At 38.9% G+C, this 17,303-nt stretch overlaps 1 protein-coding gene across 3 annotated transcripts in view; it reads right to left on the bottom strand.

Annotated features, from left to right (window-relative positions):
• NME7 (NME/NM23 family member 7) overlaps positions 1 to 17,303 on the bottom strand; it is an 86,614-nt gene that overhangs the window by 67,620 nt on the left and 1,691 nt on the right. The window contains exons 1-2 of one of the 3 annotated variants that reach the window (XM_072337624.1): positions 17,068 to 17,115; positions 1,100 to 1,207 (exon numbers count right to left, since the gene is read on the bottom strand). In XM_072337624.1, coding sequence (XP_072193725.1) covers positions 1,100 to 1,102 — 3 coding nt within the window. In that variant the 5' untranslated portion in view covers positions 1,103 to 1,207; positions 17,068 to 17,115. Of the gene's footprint in view, positions 1 to 1,099; positions 1,208 to 6,577; positions 6,597 to 17,067; positions 17,116 to 17,303 lie in introns of those variants that run through there. The other 2 variants (XM_072337630.1, XM_072337615.1) reach the window with 2 other exon arrangements.

The raw sequence follows: 17,303 nt of genomic DNA, 5'->3' as shown, positions 1-17,303 counted from the left end.
TGAGAGCTCTTGGTTTTGAGACATCCAGGAGAAATGAACAACAATTTTGTCAGCCTACACATGGCTGTGTAGGAAGATTATTACGGCTCCTGACTGATTAGCTTAACTGTGTCTAGGAAAAAAAAAAAATCCTCACGTTTTGACAACTGTGCACACATATCATACAAACAACTAACTTAAAAGCGACAACATCACGGTGGAGTTTGTTTAAAGTGACTATCAGTAAAAAGTGCAAAGTGCATCTCCTCACACAGGTGGGTACCGTGGTTTCAGTAAACAATAGTTTGGATAAGAAAAGGTAGATTCTGATAGTTCTGTCATTTCTGTGTTTGATGTTTAAGGCAAGAAAGTTTAAGAATTATAGTGAAATTAATAGATGAGAATACTCAAATTTAGGCTATTCTTAGACCTTCAGATCCTCATTAAAATCTAGAAAAGACTAGTAAAAAAAATTAAAAAAAAAAAAAAAAAAAAATCACTAATTCATTCCTAAAGGGGAGCACAAAACATTGACTATTTTGCTGGATTATCTGTATAGGATTATCTGTACTATATGCTTGTTTTATCTTCATTTCTTATCATTAGAAGGTTTAGTTAAATGTACCATAAATCAGAAAGGTCTATGCAAGCACCAATAAGGAGAAAAATTTGTATTCCACTCTCAGAAACATCCTTTCATGCATTAAAACCAAATTAGTTTACCGTTTCCTTCACTTTGATAGAAGTTGTTTACAGTTAATGCTTCAGAGACTTCTAGAATTCTAACTGAAGCTTACTCTTGCTAGGGATCACCTTCAATTTGTTCCTCATGCAGTAGGTTGATGCTGCTGAGTTCCAATACTTAAACCAAGAAGAAATTAAATGAAAACAGATCTGTGAAAATGAAATGCTCCAAGCTTAAGATAAAACTCATTAACATGGAAGCTCTTGCACATGCTCCACTATGAACTAGCACATTTGCTTTTCTTCTAGTTTGAGAAATAGAATTATGTCTTGAACTAACAATTATTTGGGAAAATAACTGGCAGTGGCTTTCCATTTTATAAACAGTTTAATTGAGTAATATATTTAAAATTACAGACCTCTTTTTTATTCTTACCATTTCAACTGACCCATCTTTTGGATAATACAAAAGCTCATAACGCCGAAAGAGCGAAGCATTCGGGTCGTACCATTCAGCAGTGAAAGCAAATCTGTCGTCTTGACTCTGCAAAGACAAAAGAGAAGGCTACTGAAGTAATCATACACTTAATAAATCAATTGTACAATTTCCTTGCATTTATTATCAGAAAAGTTAAAAAAAAAAAATCATTATCGAATGCACTTGCACACCCAGCATATCATCATTTGCTTAATACAGCTGGTGACATCTTTTCACTTGGTACATATCACCTTTTAAGTACGATAAAAAACAACATGGCAGTTTTCCAGGAAATCTCAAAACTTATTCCAAATCCACCACCCATGAAATCTGGACTTTTGTAGTAGTCTTTGTGAGAATTAACGTTGTGACACTGAGTCTGGGACTAGATTTATTTTCATTTGTTGAAAAAGTGTGCTTGTTCCCAATTAAAACACTGAATTTTGATGCGTTTCCTGCACAGCTTACAAGAAAATCACTTTCTTCCTGAACAGTGACACCTGAACTTCTGTTAATGTTGAGATAAACAGAACTGAGGACAGTAGTTTGACTCATGAGTTAACTTCCTGAATTGTATATAAAGCATAAACAACCTGAACGCATTTACAACTTATTTTCAGCTCTTAAGTGTGCTTTGAAATGTAGACCTGCAATAATTCTAGACCTGTAGTTACACACGCCACTCCCCTCCACTCACCCTTAAGGGAAGCAAGCACAACGGTATGCAATGCATGTGGATGTGCAGCTCTAGCACCTCTTAGTGGCGTATTTTAGCTATTGATACCACAATACCAGCTATTTCACAACTGTTAGGTGGAGTTGCAGCCAACTAGGCCTTTTTGTTATCGTATTTTAGAAAACAAGTGCATTTTAGTTGCTTCAAAGACTTCCCACTAAGGAATGGGACAGAAAGACTTTGTGTGGGCTTCCATGACTACGGAAGTAGGTAAAAAAAAACTAAGTCATTTCTGTAGTGAGTGGAAGTCTACAGAAATTAAAAGAAAACACATCCACAAATCTTTGATCTTGCTTTTGTTGTCAAGTGCATTTTTTGCTTTAACATCTCCAGCTTAAAACTGACTTGGGGGTTTCTGCAGGTTATAGTCTGAGCACGAGCAGCAATGGGAAAGAACATGATAGGGAATAATTTCAGAATTTTACAATGAGATGAATAATTAGAGCTAGGCAGTTAAAAGCATCATGCCCTACTATCAGCCCCTATGCTGCAACATAAAGGATCCTATCAGAAAGGCCATGTGAAAGCTGCAAAACTCTCATTTCTAAACATAGACATTTGTACAGCAACGAACACAGTATTTGCACAAGCTACTTTATAAGTTATTTCTACAGCAAACACTACAGCCTTTGATATTACTTAAACACATCTTTTAGGCAGAGAATGATGCACAAAAATTCCCTGCAGACTCACCCTAGTTTCTGATCCTTAGTTAAGTTAGTCATGCTTGTGTTTTCACTGCCATCATTCTAGATAAATGTAAGCCAGAATAAACACTTTCCTGTGGCAAAACTCACACTTTAGGTTTTCCACATAGGCCTGTTCTTAACAATAACAAGAGCTAACAGGTAATATTCAACCTTGTTCTTAAATACACTCATGCTGCTGGAAGACAAGACAAAGCATCTGATTGATGAATTTGACTACCATCTTATCAAGGATGCATGATACACTGAAGCACAATAAAGCAATGGTCTGCTGAAGAGGTTGTCTAAAAAGAAAAGCAGACCTTGTTCCTAGAGTACTTCCTCCAGAAGAGGACTTTCTATTCAGAAGGCTACATCAAAGTTCATTTTGAGATCTTACTCAATGCCCAAGCTAATCAGCTATTCAGCAAGCTCTACTGCTTGCTTTATATTTATATACTTTATACTAGCTGAATGACCATTCTGTATTATCTTCTTTTAGAATGGCAAGCAAATCCAATGCAAAAGAGGCTACTTAGTCTTGGAAGATGCCATTGAGCTACCCACTCAACATACAGTAATGGAATCAGTAGGAAAGTCTGAATTGATTGCTACTTTATACCTGAAAAACATGCAGAGCTAGTGTTTTTCTAAAGCGATCATAGCAAAGCCTGTACATCATTTCAGGAAATGGCTGAAACGTGTCTGTTGCCAGTAAAAATCCCATCAGTGTGAACGATTCGACTAACAGAACAAGTCAATCTATGCATCTCATAACAAAAACTTCTCTTTAAAACAGTTCCCATTCTTTTCCATCTCTATACCCTCATCACAATCACATGCAGCCTTCATAGCTATGCTATTAAACAAGCAATAAAACTTAACTTCCTTTAGTTTTCACACCTGTGGAAAAAAAAATACCAACATTAGAAAACCCAGCCATAACTGCCTGATTTATAGTTAGGTACCAATAGTTTTAAAGTTGCTGTCTTCAGTTTTTTACAGCCCCTTTTCTTTGTGAAAACCAGCTCAGAAGAAACCAGTGACATCAGGAATTAACCTGATGTGAAGATGACAAATAAAATCCCATCTCTTCCTTCTTTCATGGGCTGCAGAGAGAAACATTTTGATATGCATGCGGGCTTAGCTAGCCTAGTTTTTTTTTACTTCATATTTCCATGTATGAATATAGAAGTATGGTTTCTATGGCTCTATGTGTATGAGAAACATTTACTGAAATACAGCTGAATTTAAATATATATATATCAAATACTGTACATAGTACTGAAAGAGATGGAAGTAGCAGCAGCTCTCAGCTAGCATGGGGCTACATTCTGGAAGCTAAATCAAAGCATTTATGACAAAATTGCTCTCATAAAAACCTGTGCTGCAGAGGGAAACTGTCTGTCTGGAACATAGCTGCCAATGAAGCCCATAAGCAGAAAGGAGAATGCTTAGTAAGCTGGGCAGGAAGTGATCTCTTGCTTTATAAAACTCAAATTTCCACAGGGCTTCTGTTCAACAGTAAAACAAAAGTGGAGCTTTCAAAGCTTTTCATGTGAAGCAACACAGCGATGGAACAGCAGAGTTCCATATGGAACTTGAACATGAAGGTGGAGAAATAATATCCCTCTGATCCAAGCTAGGCAGAACATGTTCTGATGCTTCCTTGACTGCCATGTTGCTTTACTCTTATGGGATGCACTCTTTTATACTCTTCCTCTAGTTTAGATTAGAAATTTCATCCTGAAGCTTTTCTTATGATGGAGAAAACAAGAAATAAGTGCCTAAGTAACCTGTTTTCTACTGGACAAACGTACTTTCTGGCTCATCACAGTCTAAGAGAAGGGCAGTTGAAATGATTCCCTGTGTTAATATTGTTAATATACGAGTAACAGCTTTTGGTTTTTGTGTTGTTTTTTTCCTTAAACAAGGGTGTTGCCTTTCATATGACTTTTTCTTCTTATACAGATAATTCTGTTCCATCCGTAAATCTGATATTAATATCTGTTAATATTAATATTTTAATATTTTTCTACCCATTTGCCAATTCATGATCCCCAACTGTAATCTCTCTGATCTCTAATTGAGTAGAAGCAACCACCCACGCTTACAATAGTTACCAGCCGGGAGTGTTTCATAACCTCTATAGCTGAGAACTCAAGAAAATTTCACATGGACCTACCAAAACAGTTGTTAGAATTAAAGGAGACCTGAGGTATCAACGAAGTCCACCCTTATGTGCTCTATGTAATCTCACCCCTACTGGGGCTTACACACACTATCAGGAACTTCAACGTGCGTGAAATATTTGACATGTCCTCACCGTCAGCTGCCCACATATTTACAAGTTTAGGAGTCACAAATATTATCACTGTTCTAAGTCAGTAGGATTTATGTCTGCTGCTCCTTAGATTTTCCCAGTGATTCTGAAATCAGATCAGAAGGGAAATAAAAAGAACGTGAATCAACTCCCAAAGAAGCAATAAAAGAACTGCATAAACCTCAGCAGAAGCTGAATCAGAGCCAGAAAGATCCACCTTGGTCTCAGCACTCTGTATTTTGTAGAGCTCGGTGCTATCATGGGGAAAAAGGTGTGCTCAAGCATGGATTTTAATGGTCAAGCTGCTTGTACAAAAATTAACGCGAGCACATTGGACCAACACAAGAATAATTTTCACATCAATTGGGTATTTCTTCTAATCAAGAAAACTTCCCAGAAAGCCTGCCCTGAATCTTCCTGACATTCTGGCAGTAGGTCTAATAGAAAAATGTAATAATCTGTCCCTCCTGTGTCAACCTGGTGGCCCTGTCTGACATATTTTGGGTGAGCGAGAATATTTTTAATAAAAAAAATAAGACTGTATCAAAAGCCAAAGATACAAATCATTTCAAAACTCTTCACCTGACAATAGGAGGCCAAATCCAACATAATGTAGTCTACTTATGCACTACAGCATGAAGACAGCTTTATTTTCAGCTGGATGCTTCTAGGTGTGCCTGCCTAGGGAGCTGCAGGTCCTATAGGACACCTGGCTTTACAAGTAGCACCATGTGCTTGTGAATCCAGACAAAACGCGTCACTTCAATTAGCTTTAGAGAAGGCCAGTGGGCTCGGAGCACTTTTCTTTTATGTAAGGAAATCTCAAATGTGACAGCACCCTGCAGATAAATTCATGATGCTGAAGGACTGAAAACCAAAAACCATTTTAAACAATCAGAATCTCTACAAATGTGTTATATAAAATGATGAACCTGAAACATCAAACAAGCCATGTCAAGCTAAATTAGATTAGAAAATGCAAAATACTTAACAAATTGCCCAGCTACATTCATGCAACTAATTTTCATCCAAGTAAAGGGGAAAAATGTCATGAAATGTCTTCTGGATTGTTAAGTGACGTTGATGGAAGACAGGAAATGGGACTGGGATTTCTCTGCTGCAGCTCTTCATGAACTTCCTGTGCTACCTCAGGCAAGCCAACTTAACCTTGCATGCCTCTCTTCTTCCAACAAAGTCTTTACTCTAGAAGGGCATGCCAGTCCCTGGGCACTGGTAAATACAAGATACTTGTATCAGAAGAGCTGTAAAGCCATTTTAGTTTACGTAAAACAAAGAGTATAACTTCCTGTAATGCAATCTGTGCCTGAACTGCTACAGCAAGATGCTCCTCAGAGAGCACAGGAAAAGTCAACAAAATGGATAAAGTCACTTTATCATAGACTTGCTGTTTCACTGTACAAGCTTGACTTCACACTTTCCACGTTCTCTATGTTCTTCAGTTTGATTAAATAAGAAGGCCTGTACGCTTCACTTCAATAGGTGACAAGATTAAGCAAATACACTTTTATATCGCTACACTCTGCCTTACTTTAAGGCCACATGGCATGAATAAATAGCAAGAAATCATGAGAAATAATGAAGCCTGGTTTTCTGCAGTGGTCTTTCTAACCCCTGACCATTCTGAATGCAACTTTGCTTCAGCTGAAGTATTAATACAGGCTCAAGCTCACCTGTATTCTCTGAAGTGTTACTAGGGCTGCACTCAACAGTGAAGTCTTTCTTGAAAAATGCCTTGGAAGGTTCCCTCCCCTTTTCCTGTGACATCCAGAAGCACATCATTATACCTCTATCAAACCTGCCTGACATCTGCCAGTAAATCTCAAACTTACTGGGGGAAAAGCAGAAGATGGGGTCAGATGCACACATGCACGCTGTGATGACATAAGCTTGTTTTACTGAGGCAAACATGTAGAAAGCAGATATGTGAAAATATATATATTTGCACAGTAGAAGTGCAATCCATCATCAGTACTTCATTAAAACAGAAATATCAATTTGTGAAAGAAAAAGGTGCAAAAATAGGTTTAAAAAAAGCCCAGAAGTAGCTAAGCTATTAAATGCTAGAGGCCATTTTACAAGAAATAAGAAGTTTCAGACACACCGATGGTATTTAACAAATAGCATACTGAGTGGCAGAACGTGCTCTCATTTTCAGCATCATAATAACCCTCAAGTCCCAAAATAAATCTTTAGCAATGCACACTTATTAAGTTCTGTTATTCAACCCATCTCTGTCTTCCACAGTTCTTTCAACACAGGATAACTTCCAGGTAAAACTTAACTCCACAACACTGCGTAGATAAAGATCTCAATTAGCTCTGGCTCTTAAAACTCATTTTCCTCCTCCTCTTTGTTCGTGTTTCTGACACAGGCACCAGTATAATTTCTAGAACTGGTATAATGTTACAGAACAGCCCCCTCACTGCTCTCGCACCTCCCCCCACTTTCTCAACAGGCTTTTCTTCAGAGGGTCAAGAAGACCGCTTCCAAATTGAGAAACATCTGGAAACTACAATTTCCATGACAGTGCCTTGACTACAGACAATTTGCAATCCGAATGGCAAATTCAGAAGTTCAGTGGTGACCTGAATCCCCTCCCCCCCCCCCCTCATTGGCATAAAACAAATCCTACCTATTGAAAAATTTACATGAATTCTAGACAACTATGTGAAAACGTTATTAAACTACCACCTCTGGAAATCTCTTATGAGTCAAACATGCTACATGTACATTCACTCTGCCATAAACAGCCACTACTCTCTTTAGTTCCAGTTTTCTTACTCCCAGTATTACCAGTGCCCAGCTTCTCAGATGCCTTTTGGACTATACGTTCATATGACTCTTGCTGCCTAGGCCATCCGCTGTGAAGTGATAGGGTTACTTCTGTCCCTGCTCTAACCAAGTGAATCATCTTTAACTGGGATTTCAGCTCAACAAGTCAATTCTGTACATGCTGGGGTCTTAATGAGCAGAGCTCTATAAGGCTGAAGACACAAATTTTCTTCTCAGATTCAGAAATGTGCATAGCTCACAACAAAGTTACGTGGCCCTTCTGTCAGTTTACTAAGGAAGAAATCCTCTTACTAGATTACGCAAATTCTGCAGGCTATGTATGAAGCATGTAGGCATGATCAGTGACAGATATTCCCTAGTTTTTTTCCCCTGTCCCTCACAAAAGAGAGTCAAGAACTGAAATTCTCAACATTTAATTCTAGCCCTCTGTAATCGTGTTTTAATTAAATATTTATTTACAGGATTCATGCTATCTGTCTAATGATGTTGCAATGCAATTTCTCTAAAACACATGCAGGATCCTGGATTGCTATTGTAGAAGTCCAGCAAAACAGTCTTCATGGAATAGTTTCTCACTTAATGCAGGAGCCACAATGCACAGTCATATGTACATATGTCTCTCCAAAAGTAATGCCTCCTATTTATTTCCACGGAAACTACAACAGATACAAAGAGCACAATAACTCTATTTGACAGAGCAAATTCTCAGCTATAAAACACTTTCTTCAACACAGTCACCACCACTAGCTGTTCATTTTCACCAGTGATGATCAAGAGCCTGCATGCTGCACTCATCAAAATCTGCCACAGTGGAAGTGACCCACTGTTCCACACCTGCTTTGACAGCACTGTTGCTAGTGAAACATTGCCCACCCAGTCCACGTTTCATTGGACCAAACAGACAGGAGTAAGAAGGTGCTACATACAGTGGTTGTAACAGTCCAGACAAGATCAGCAATGTGCTCTACCATATTCCAACTGGCATGGGGCCTGGCAATATGGTGTTGCAGGAGAAAGGTTGTCATCTTCTCTGGCCTGACTCTGCAAGTCAGAGCCTTCAGCTTAGTTAGCATTACAATGAAGCAGTCAAAGTTGATGGTTTGTAGGGGTTCCAGGAAATCCAGAATTGTCTCTTTCCTACCCCAGAAGACAGTGCATATTACTTTACCTGCTGGGGGCTGCCTCTTCAACTTTTTCTGCAATTGGGAATTTGCATGTTGCCACTTCATGAACTGCCATTTTGACTGTAACGCATACTGGAGATACTGTGTCTCATCACTGGTAATGATTAGATACAGGAAACTGTCCTTTTTAAACTTAGCATTGGTTCATTAGATCCTGGCAAACAGAACAGTATATGCAAGTTTCTGAGTAAGCATTCATTGGACTCATCTGGCATAAGCTTTGAAATATTCCAACATTGCCATCATCATTTCCAGTGCACTGAAGCCAAACTCCCTGTTGTAATCTTCCAATTTGCATCAACCAGCTGATTGAGACACTCTTTATTTGGTGATGTGACAGCTGTGCACAGCTGACCAGAATATGACTTACCTTTCACATTGCCGTTGCCACTGCTGAAACACATCACCCACCACCTCACTGTACTCATATCCACTGTCTGATCTTCATAAACACTCCACAAGCAACAAAGATCAATGGGTACCATTTTGTTTTTTTCCTATGTTGTTCTGTCAGTCTGCCTCTCTGCTACCATCTATTGCATGGCAACAAAATGTAAGTGAATACCAGTAGGAACATTCAACTTCTACTGCTATACCACCTCCATCTGCCTTTGGTATCATGGGCTAACATAATAAAATAGGAGACATGACTTTTGGAGCAGCCCTTGCAATTGCTCTCAGAGTAGTTAGTAGAGCTCTGCAGCACACTGTCTGTTTCCACCAACTCAGAAAGAGCATGACGCTGATTGGAGTGAAAGCAGAGCTGAGCAGAGCCCTGACTCAGAAAAGCATCCACCACACAAATAGTCTCATTTTGCATACAGACTTGGAACATTTGAGCATACAGCTTCAGTGCTTAGAAAAATATATCACAAGAGGCAGGATCAACAGTGCCATGATCAGCTGCTGAATGCTGGGTCTCTGACACTGGAATGAGGTTAGCACCTGCATGTGATCCCAGATGGCAACAGGGCTACATATATTCTGAGGTGCTCGTGTGCATCACATTACATGCTCTCATCTGCATCTCATGCTGCATCTACCTCAAACATTCAGAGCGAGTAACAGTGTAGTAAAGAATTAGGATCCTCTCAAGTAGGCAGACAACTCTGCTGACAGGTTTCTTATTCACTACAGTGGGCAATTAATGCAGGTACTTTGTCTACACTGCTGTTAAACAAACTGTTGAAATTAAAACGCTATTTTTTTCCTAGATTGTGTCAAATATTAACTCTAATGTAGCTGGACTAAATCCAGGTTTCAACTAGAACAGATGTCATGGTCATTTATTCTGTATTCTGCTGTCAATCAAGTGACAATTAACATGAACAGAATTTGTCACAAAAACAGATGTTCTGCAGCTTCCCATTAGTGAAGTTGTCAAAAAGTAAAAAACCTCCATAGTGTAAAGGAAGCAAAGTAGATACTTATAATCCTGTCCTTAAACTCTGCCATTTCTAATAAACTTCTACAGGTCAATTGTATAAAGGTGTGGTAATTTAAAAATGCACTTCTTCTCTTCCCAAAGCACAGGACTTTTATCACCGCATTTTGGAGCAGACTACATAAGCTCTCAGGGATGTGAAGGTCTCTAATGGATACAGGCAGTGACTGAAGAATACATGCAGTTTTGTTCATGGTTCTGGTCATGCTGCTTTTCACCACCTTCACGGCTGCATTTAATGCTCAGCACTTTCAGAAAAAGGAGGCTATATAACCCACTTCATCCTTTTGTGAAACAGGATAAATCATCGTCGTTCCTTTCACAGAACAGAAAGATCTGATGGATAAAATACCCAGATTCTCTTGTGTGTAATGCACCACAGTGTTTCTCCAAAACCATGGCAAAGGGAGACCAGTTAGTTTATCCTCATTTCCCACTTCTTCATTCTCCTCACTGCAATGCACAAACCAGACACTAAAAGGAAGAGCAAGGCTGCTGATGCCATCCAGCCTGCCAGCTCCACAGATGCCACCAGCAACCACTGCTAGCCCAACAGTTCCCCAGGCGATGGAATGGGCGCCCAGGGAGGTGGTTGAGTCACCGTCTCTGGAGGTGTTTAAGAAGCACTTAGATGTTGCACTAAACAACACAGTATAGTGGGGAAAATAGTGGTGGTAGGTAGACAGCCCGACTGCATGATTTTAGAGGTCTTTTCCAACCTTGGCGATTCTACAATTCTATAAGTCCTGTCTTCTCACCAGTGAGCTGTGAATGTTTAGGCTGAGGCCACAGCCCAATCAGTTAAGAGCCATGCCATAAAAGAGAACATCAAACACAGTAAGGCCAGCACTGAAATTAGGTAACTAGAAAACATGCTGCTTAACTTAGTCCTGCTCCATAACCACAACTCCTAGATACTACAGTAAGTGAATGAATATACAGAAAGAATAAAAACAGAAGGGTTATTAAGTTTAGTGAAAGACCATACCTAATATGCATGGCATTCATATGAAAGAATCTGCACATAGCCTTAAGTATGCATGCACACATTTCCCACTCCCCATCTCTACACCTTCTCCTTATACGCCTGTTAGAATATCCTGCAGAAATAAACATGACATTTTTTAAGGAATAAGGCAGTTAAAGAATCCCAAGCAAACAGAGAACACAACAGACTCTCAAGACATTTCCAAAAGCCACTCATCTGCAAATGTAGGAGCACCATCTAGTGTTCAAAGGAACCACCTCAACAATCAACTTCTGAAAGTGATCAGTAAGAAACCACCTATGTTTGCTATCGCTCCTAAGTACACTGCCTCAACAAGATTATAGAAAAGGAGACTAAATTACAAAGCATGGATCACCACAGTCTTGGTGATAAATTTCCTTCAGTGCCAGCACCACATGCGTTAGAGGAGTTTCAGGACGGCCTACTTCAGTACAACTTGCAAAGACAATCTCACGGAGCTAACCTCATACTGGAGATGTATTTATCTATAGATATTACCGTGGGAGGAGGGGAAAGAATGAATTCCTACCTTTTCTACGTGCTCGCCTTACCATGGGATATTTTCATTACACATTCAAATACTTGCTAGGCTCTCCCTAATAACAGCCTGTAGAACATTTACTCCTCTCAATCTTTATGCTTTTTTTTTTTTTCCCTGATTTTGTTGACTAGGAGAAGACAGCTGAGTTCCACCCACCAAGAAGCACTCAGGGTGAGGTTGGCACCTTGCTTAGACACCACAGCACACCTCGTTTCCATCTGTGTAAGGACACAGGTGTAGACAAAATAGCTTTGGAGGATTAGGCCAAGCACAGTTCTTACACTCATGAAGTAGTACTTGTAGTGATTATTCACAGAGGCCACCGCTGTAGATAAGAGGTCAGTGTTCATGGAAAAAGCCTCAGGGCTCCAGGCCTACAGCAGCAGGTGTTCCTTACCACCTCTGTTTTTCAGCAGTCAGCTAATGATTAACAGAGTATCCCCACCTGGATGCAATAGATCCCTGCAATTTTCAGTTATTTTTAGGAACTTGATTAAAACATTTAACTGAACAGCCAAAAATCCTTTTCAGAGACCCACTGTTCTCACAGATTAAATTAACAGAGAAAGGCAAATCCTTCTACTATTCAGAATTTTGCCACTGGCCAGCAAAACCACCACAGACTACAGAACAAGACATGCAAGATGGAGCTGAGAGAGCAGTATCTGCCCAGCCAGGGAGAAAAGTGAGAGGGACCACAGCTCACAGCTGCCTGACTGCCAAGATAGAGTCAGCCTTCTCAGAGTCTGAGAGCAAAAAAAAAAGCAAAGGACACAAGCTGAAACACAGGAGTAAGGATTTATCCGATTATTTCTTTCTTGGACCAAGAGGGTGGATGAACACTGGGACAGGCTGCCAAGGGGAGCGGAATCTCCATCTTTTGAGATGTTAAGGACCCACCCAGATGTGGCCCAAAGCAACCTGAGCTGATTAGAACCATTTTGAAAGGGGGACAGACTGGGTTACCTCAACAAATCCCTCCCAGCCTAAAGATGATTTTATATTTTTCTTGTCAAGTTGGCTGTTTCTTGCCTAAGGGTCCATCAGAACTTCTGAGTTCCTCCAGACCCTACAGAGACCCATGGGCTTCTTATGGTAACCCGATGTGCTTTCAAAATAATGCAAAGCTCAGATTCAGCGTTTTTAAGTATACATTTTAGCCACATGAAATCTGCTTGGAACAACAATTTAAATTAAACCACTGACTCTATCAATAAGTTGTTTTATTTTTTTAATCATAAACTTTCAATTGGCAACTTTATTTTAATGCTCCTGGCAATGCTTCACTGAGTAATTCCTGAATTTCTTCATTTTCTGACAGTATTGAAAGGAAAAAAAAAGAGGCAAAAGCGTACAACTAGAATAGATGTGCCAAAGTTATTAAAAACTGCACCTATAATCGAAAGGATCCTGAGTGACAATTCTGGGTAATAAAGGGAGATTAAAATGGAATTTATCGTTATGTAATGCTAGATAACTTTGCCTTTCATATCATCAGCTACTTCAGACACATCAGTCACAAGAGCTATCATTGCATCTAAAATTGCTTTTAGAGATAGCAGCTCCTGCAAGCCATAGCTCAGAGCTGGCTAGAGTAGGAGGCAATTTATCCCATGGATTTCAAATCTGTCAGCTTTATATACGTAGAATGGTATTTTATATAGCAAGTCATGTTGTAAAGATGGCAGTATCAAACCCAAAATGAGCTCCTGAAGCACTGTTTCCCACTGCTTAATCAGATACATCTCACAGGACATTTATTTTTCTATACATAGCAGTTTCCATTTGGCTCACACTGCACAAAAAAATGATTATTTATCAGATATACCTTCTGCCACATTCATAGCCTACCTGCCCAAGAGAAAACTAGCACTACTAAGAAACATTATTTCAAACAGAAAGCAGATCATAATTCTGATGCTCATAAGAACACTCACCATGCAACATTTTTCATCTTTCCCAGCAATGAAATGCTGCAAATGAGAGTTAGCCATTGTGTCGGGAAACACGTTTGTGTCATGCCAGCTTATAATGGAAAGGCTCAAGCCACTTACTCTGCAGGTGAAATTTCAGGGTGAACACCTGCAGTGAAACTCAGCCTTGTTTCTAGGCCACAAAAGCAAAGCAAAAAAAGTGGTACTCAAGGGAAGGTTTTGTATCTTTTTCAGGAAGAATTTAACACTTTTAAAGTATGAGCATTTTGCAACAAAAGGTACAGAATTTATTAAATAACTTCTAGTCATTTGCAAATGTGCACTTGTTCGGCTCTATGACGAGGGAAAGTTTTGCCTGGCTGTATGATCATATCTGAATGAGAGTTCTTTACATAAAACATCCTATTTTACCAGCTAAACCACTGTGGTTGAAATTACTGGCTCCCAAATGAAACTCCAGCCTATGAGCCTTACTGCCTCTACAATGCCTGCAGCTGAAAATCTGATCACAACAAGACACCTGGTTGTGAGCAGCCCAGGGTTCTGCAGCTGTGTTGTAGAAATGGCTGATTTACTACCTATTTTGTAACATCCATCTCCAAAACACAAAGTAAATCTTTTCCACTGATGAATCAAAGCTGTTTTTTCTTAAAGAGCACTGATTTTAAATAATTACTCATTTTACAAGAAAATTACTTATTTTTCTTCCCTGTCTTAACCGAGCATTTCTGTGTTAGCATTCACTAAGCTGGGCTTTGAGGGTTTACCAGTGAACTGAAAATTACAACAAACATATATGTGTTAGAAAATTCCCTGTTGGAGTTTACTGAACTGATCACCTCCAGTTATACTCTTGAGTATAACTGAAGTCAACGTGGCATGATTGCAAGCTTGAACAACCTACCCCAGGAAAGTCTATTTCATAGATGTTTTCTTGAGTTTGTAAAAAGAACTAAGGAAGATGGAAGCCTAAATTCCACTAACTACGTGCTTCCACATCCACAAACACAAACCTAGATGAAATCCTATCAGGCTAAGCCACCTGTTCTTTATGTGCAAGATGAAAAGAGATTCTTCACAATGTACGCTGCAGTCATTGGAGCTGTGGAGGCAAGAATATTTGTATGAAGGAACAGAGGAAAAGAGAAGCATAGAACTGCACCTATGGACAGCCTGAGTGCTGTAAGCCTCCGTAACTGCATGGTGAGCTGCCTGTGCACATAGGCCATTCTTCTCATGCAAGTGGTGGATTTCTACATCTGGAATACTTTGAAGTGACAGAGGAAAAAGAGGAAAAAGAGGAAAAAGAGGAAAAAGAGGAAAAAGAGGAAAAAGAGGAAAAAGAGGAAAAAGAGGAAAAAGAGGAAAAAGAGGAAAAAGAGGAAAAAGAGGAAAAAGAGGAAAAAGAGGAAAAAGAGGAAAAAGAGGAAAAAGAGGAAAAAGAGGAAAAAGAGGAAAAAGAGGAAAAAGAGGAAAAAGAGGAAAAAGAGGAAAAAGAGGAAAAAGAGGAAAAAGAGGAAAAAGAGGAAAAAGAGGAAAAAGAGGAAAAAGAGGAAAAAGAGGAAAAAGAGGAAAAAGAGGAAAAAGAGGAAAAAGAGGAAAAAGAGGAAAAAGAGGAAAAAGAGGAAAAAGAGGAAAAAGAGGAAAAAGAGGAAAAAGAGGAAAAAGAGGAAAAAGAGGAAAAAGAGGAAAAAGAGGAAAAAGAGGAAAAAGAGGAAAAAGAGGAAAAAGAGGAAAAAGAGGAAAAAGAGGAAAAAGAGGAAAAAGAGGAAAAAGAGGAAAAAGAGGAAAAAGAGGAAAAAGAGGAAAAAGAGGAAAAAGAGGAAAAAGAGGAAAAAGAGGAAAAAGAGGAAAAAGAGGAAAAAGAGGAAAAAGAGGAAAAAGAGGAAAAAGAGGAAAAAGAGGAAAAAGAGGAAAAAGAGGAAAAAGAGGAAAAAGAGGAAAAAGAGGAAAAAGAGGAAAAAGAGGAAAAAGAGGAAAAAGAGGAAAAAGAGGAAAAAGAGGAAAAAGAGGAAAAAGAGGAAAAAGAGGAAAAAGAGGAAAAAGAGGAAAAAGAGGAAAAAGAGGAAAAAGAGGAAAAAGAGGAAAAAGAGGAAAAAGAGGAAAAAGAGGAAAAAGAGGAAAAAGAGGAAAAAGAGGAAAAAGAGGAAAAAGAGGAAAAAGAGGAAAAAGAGGAAAAAGAGGAAAAAGAGGAAAAAGAGGAAAAAGAGGAAAAAGAGGAAAAAGAGGAAAAAGAGGAAAAAGAGGAAAAAGAGGAAAAAGAGGAAAAAGAGGAAAAAGAGGAAAAAGAGGAAAAAGAGGAAAAAGAGGAAAAAGAGGAAAAAGAGGAAAAAGAGGAAAAAGAGGAAAAAGAGGAAAAAGAGGAAAAAGAGGAAAAAGAGGAAAAAGAGGAAAAAGAGGAAAAAGAGGAAAAAGAGGAAAAAGAGGAAAAAGAGGAAAAAGAGGAAAAAGAGGAAAAAGAGGAAAAAGAGGAAAAAGAGGAAAAAGAGGAAAAAGAGGAAAAAGAGGAAAAAGAGGAAAAAGAGGAAAAAGAGGAAAAAGAGGAAAAAGAGGAAAAAGAGGAAAAAGAGGAAAAAGAGGAAAAAGAGGAAAAAGAGGAAAAAGAGGAAAAAGAGGAAAAAGAGGAAAAAGAGGAAAAAGAGGAAAAAGAGGAAAAAGAGGAAAAAGAGGAAAAAGAGGAAAAAGAGGAAAAAGAGGAAAAAGAGGAAAAAGAGGAAAAAGAGGAAAAAGAGGAAAAAGAGGAAAAAGAGGAAAAAGAGGAAAAAGAGGAAAAAGAGGAAAAAGAGGAAAAAGAGGAAAAAGAGGAAAAAGAGGAAAAAGAGGAAAAAGAGGAAAAAGAGGAAAAAGAGGAAAAAGAGGAAAAAGAGGAAAAAGAGGAAAAAGAGGAAAAAGAGGAAAAAGAGGAAAAAGAGGAAAAAGAGGAAAAAGAGGAAAAAGAGGAAAAAGAGGAAAAAGAGGAAAAAGAGGAAAAAGAGGAAAAAGAGGAAAAAGAGGAAAAAGAGGAAGGAGGCAATTCTTTTTTATCTCCATCTTACTGAAAAGAAAATATTTTAGAATACGTATGAGTTGGATCAGATGCTTTAAGTTATGGTGTCAAAGCCTTAGAAAAATACACCCATAGCGCAACAGAAAGCACAGCAATGACAGCAGAGTTGCAAGGTCCTAGGCTATGGCAAGTAAGCATCTGCTCAAATACAACAGCTATAGACATGGAAATAAAAAAAGACATGGAAATAAAAGAAAGAAGATGCTTACCTTTAAAAGGCATCAAGAACACAGTGACCACCAGCAAGACATCCTTATTTCTACCTACAACCTTTTTATGAGGTCTGGGAAAGGGTGGATCCTGGCTCCACCCCTTTTGGTCAATCAGGTACACTGCATGCACCTGAGCTCCCATGGGTTGGCCCTGCCTTCCGACCAGGTGCTCAATCACTGCTTCAAGCTGTGACAAAGCATTTTGGCTACAGTATCCCACTTCTAGGATGCTG

Source organism: Excalfactoria chinensis, chromosome 1 (assembly GCF_039878825.1).
Source record: "Excalfactoria chinensis isolate bCotChi1 chromosome 1, bCotChi1.hap2, whole genome shotgun sequence".
NCBI classification, from domain to species: domain Eukaryota; kingdom Metazoa; phylum Chordata; class Aves; order Galliformes; family Phasianidae; genus Excalfactoria; species Excalfactoria chinensis.
The sequence above is the reverse complement of the archived record's forward strand: the minus strand, read 5'-3'. Positions and strand labels throughout refer to the sequence as shown.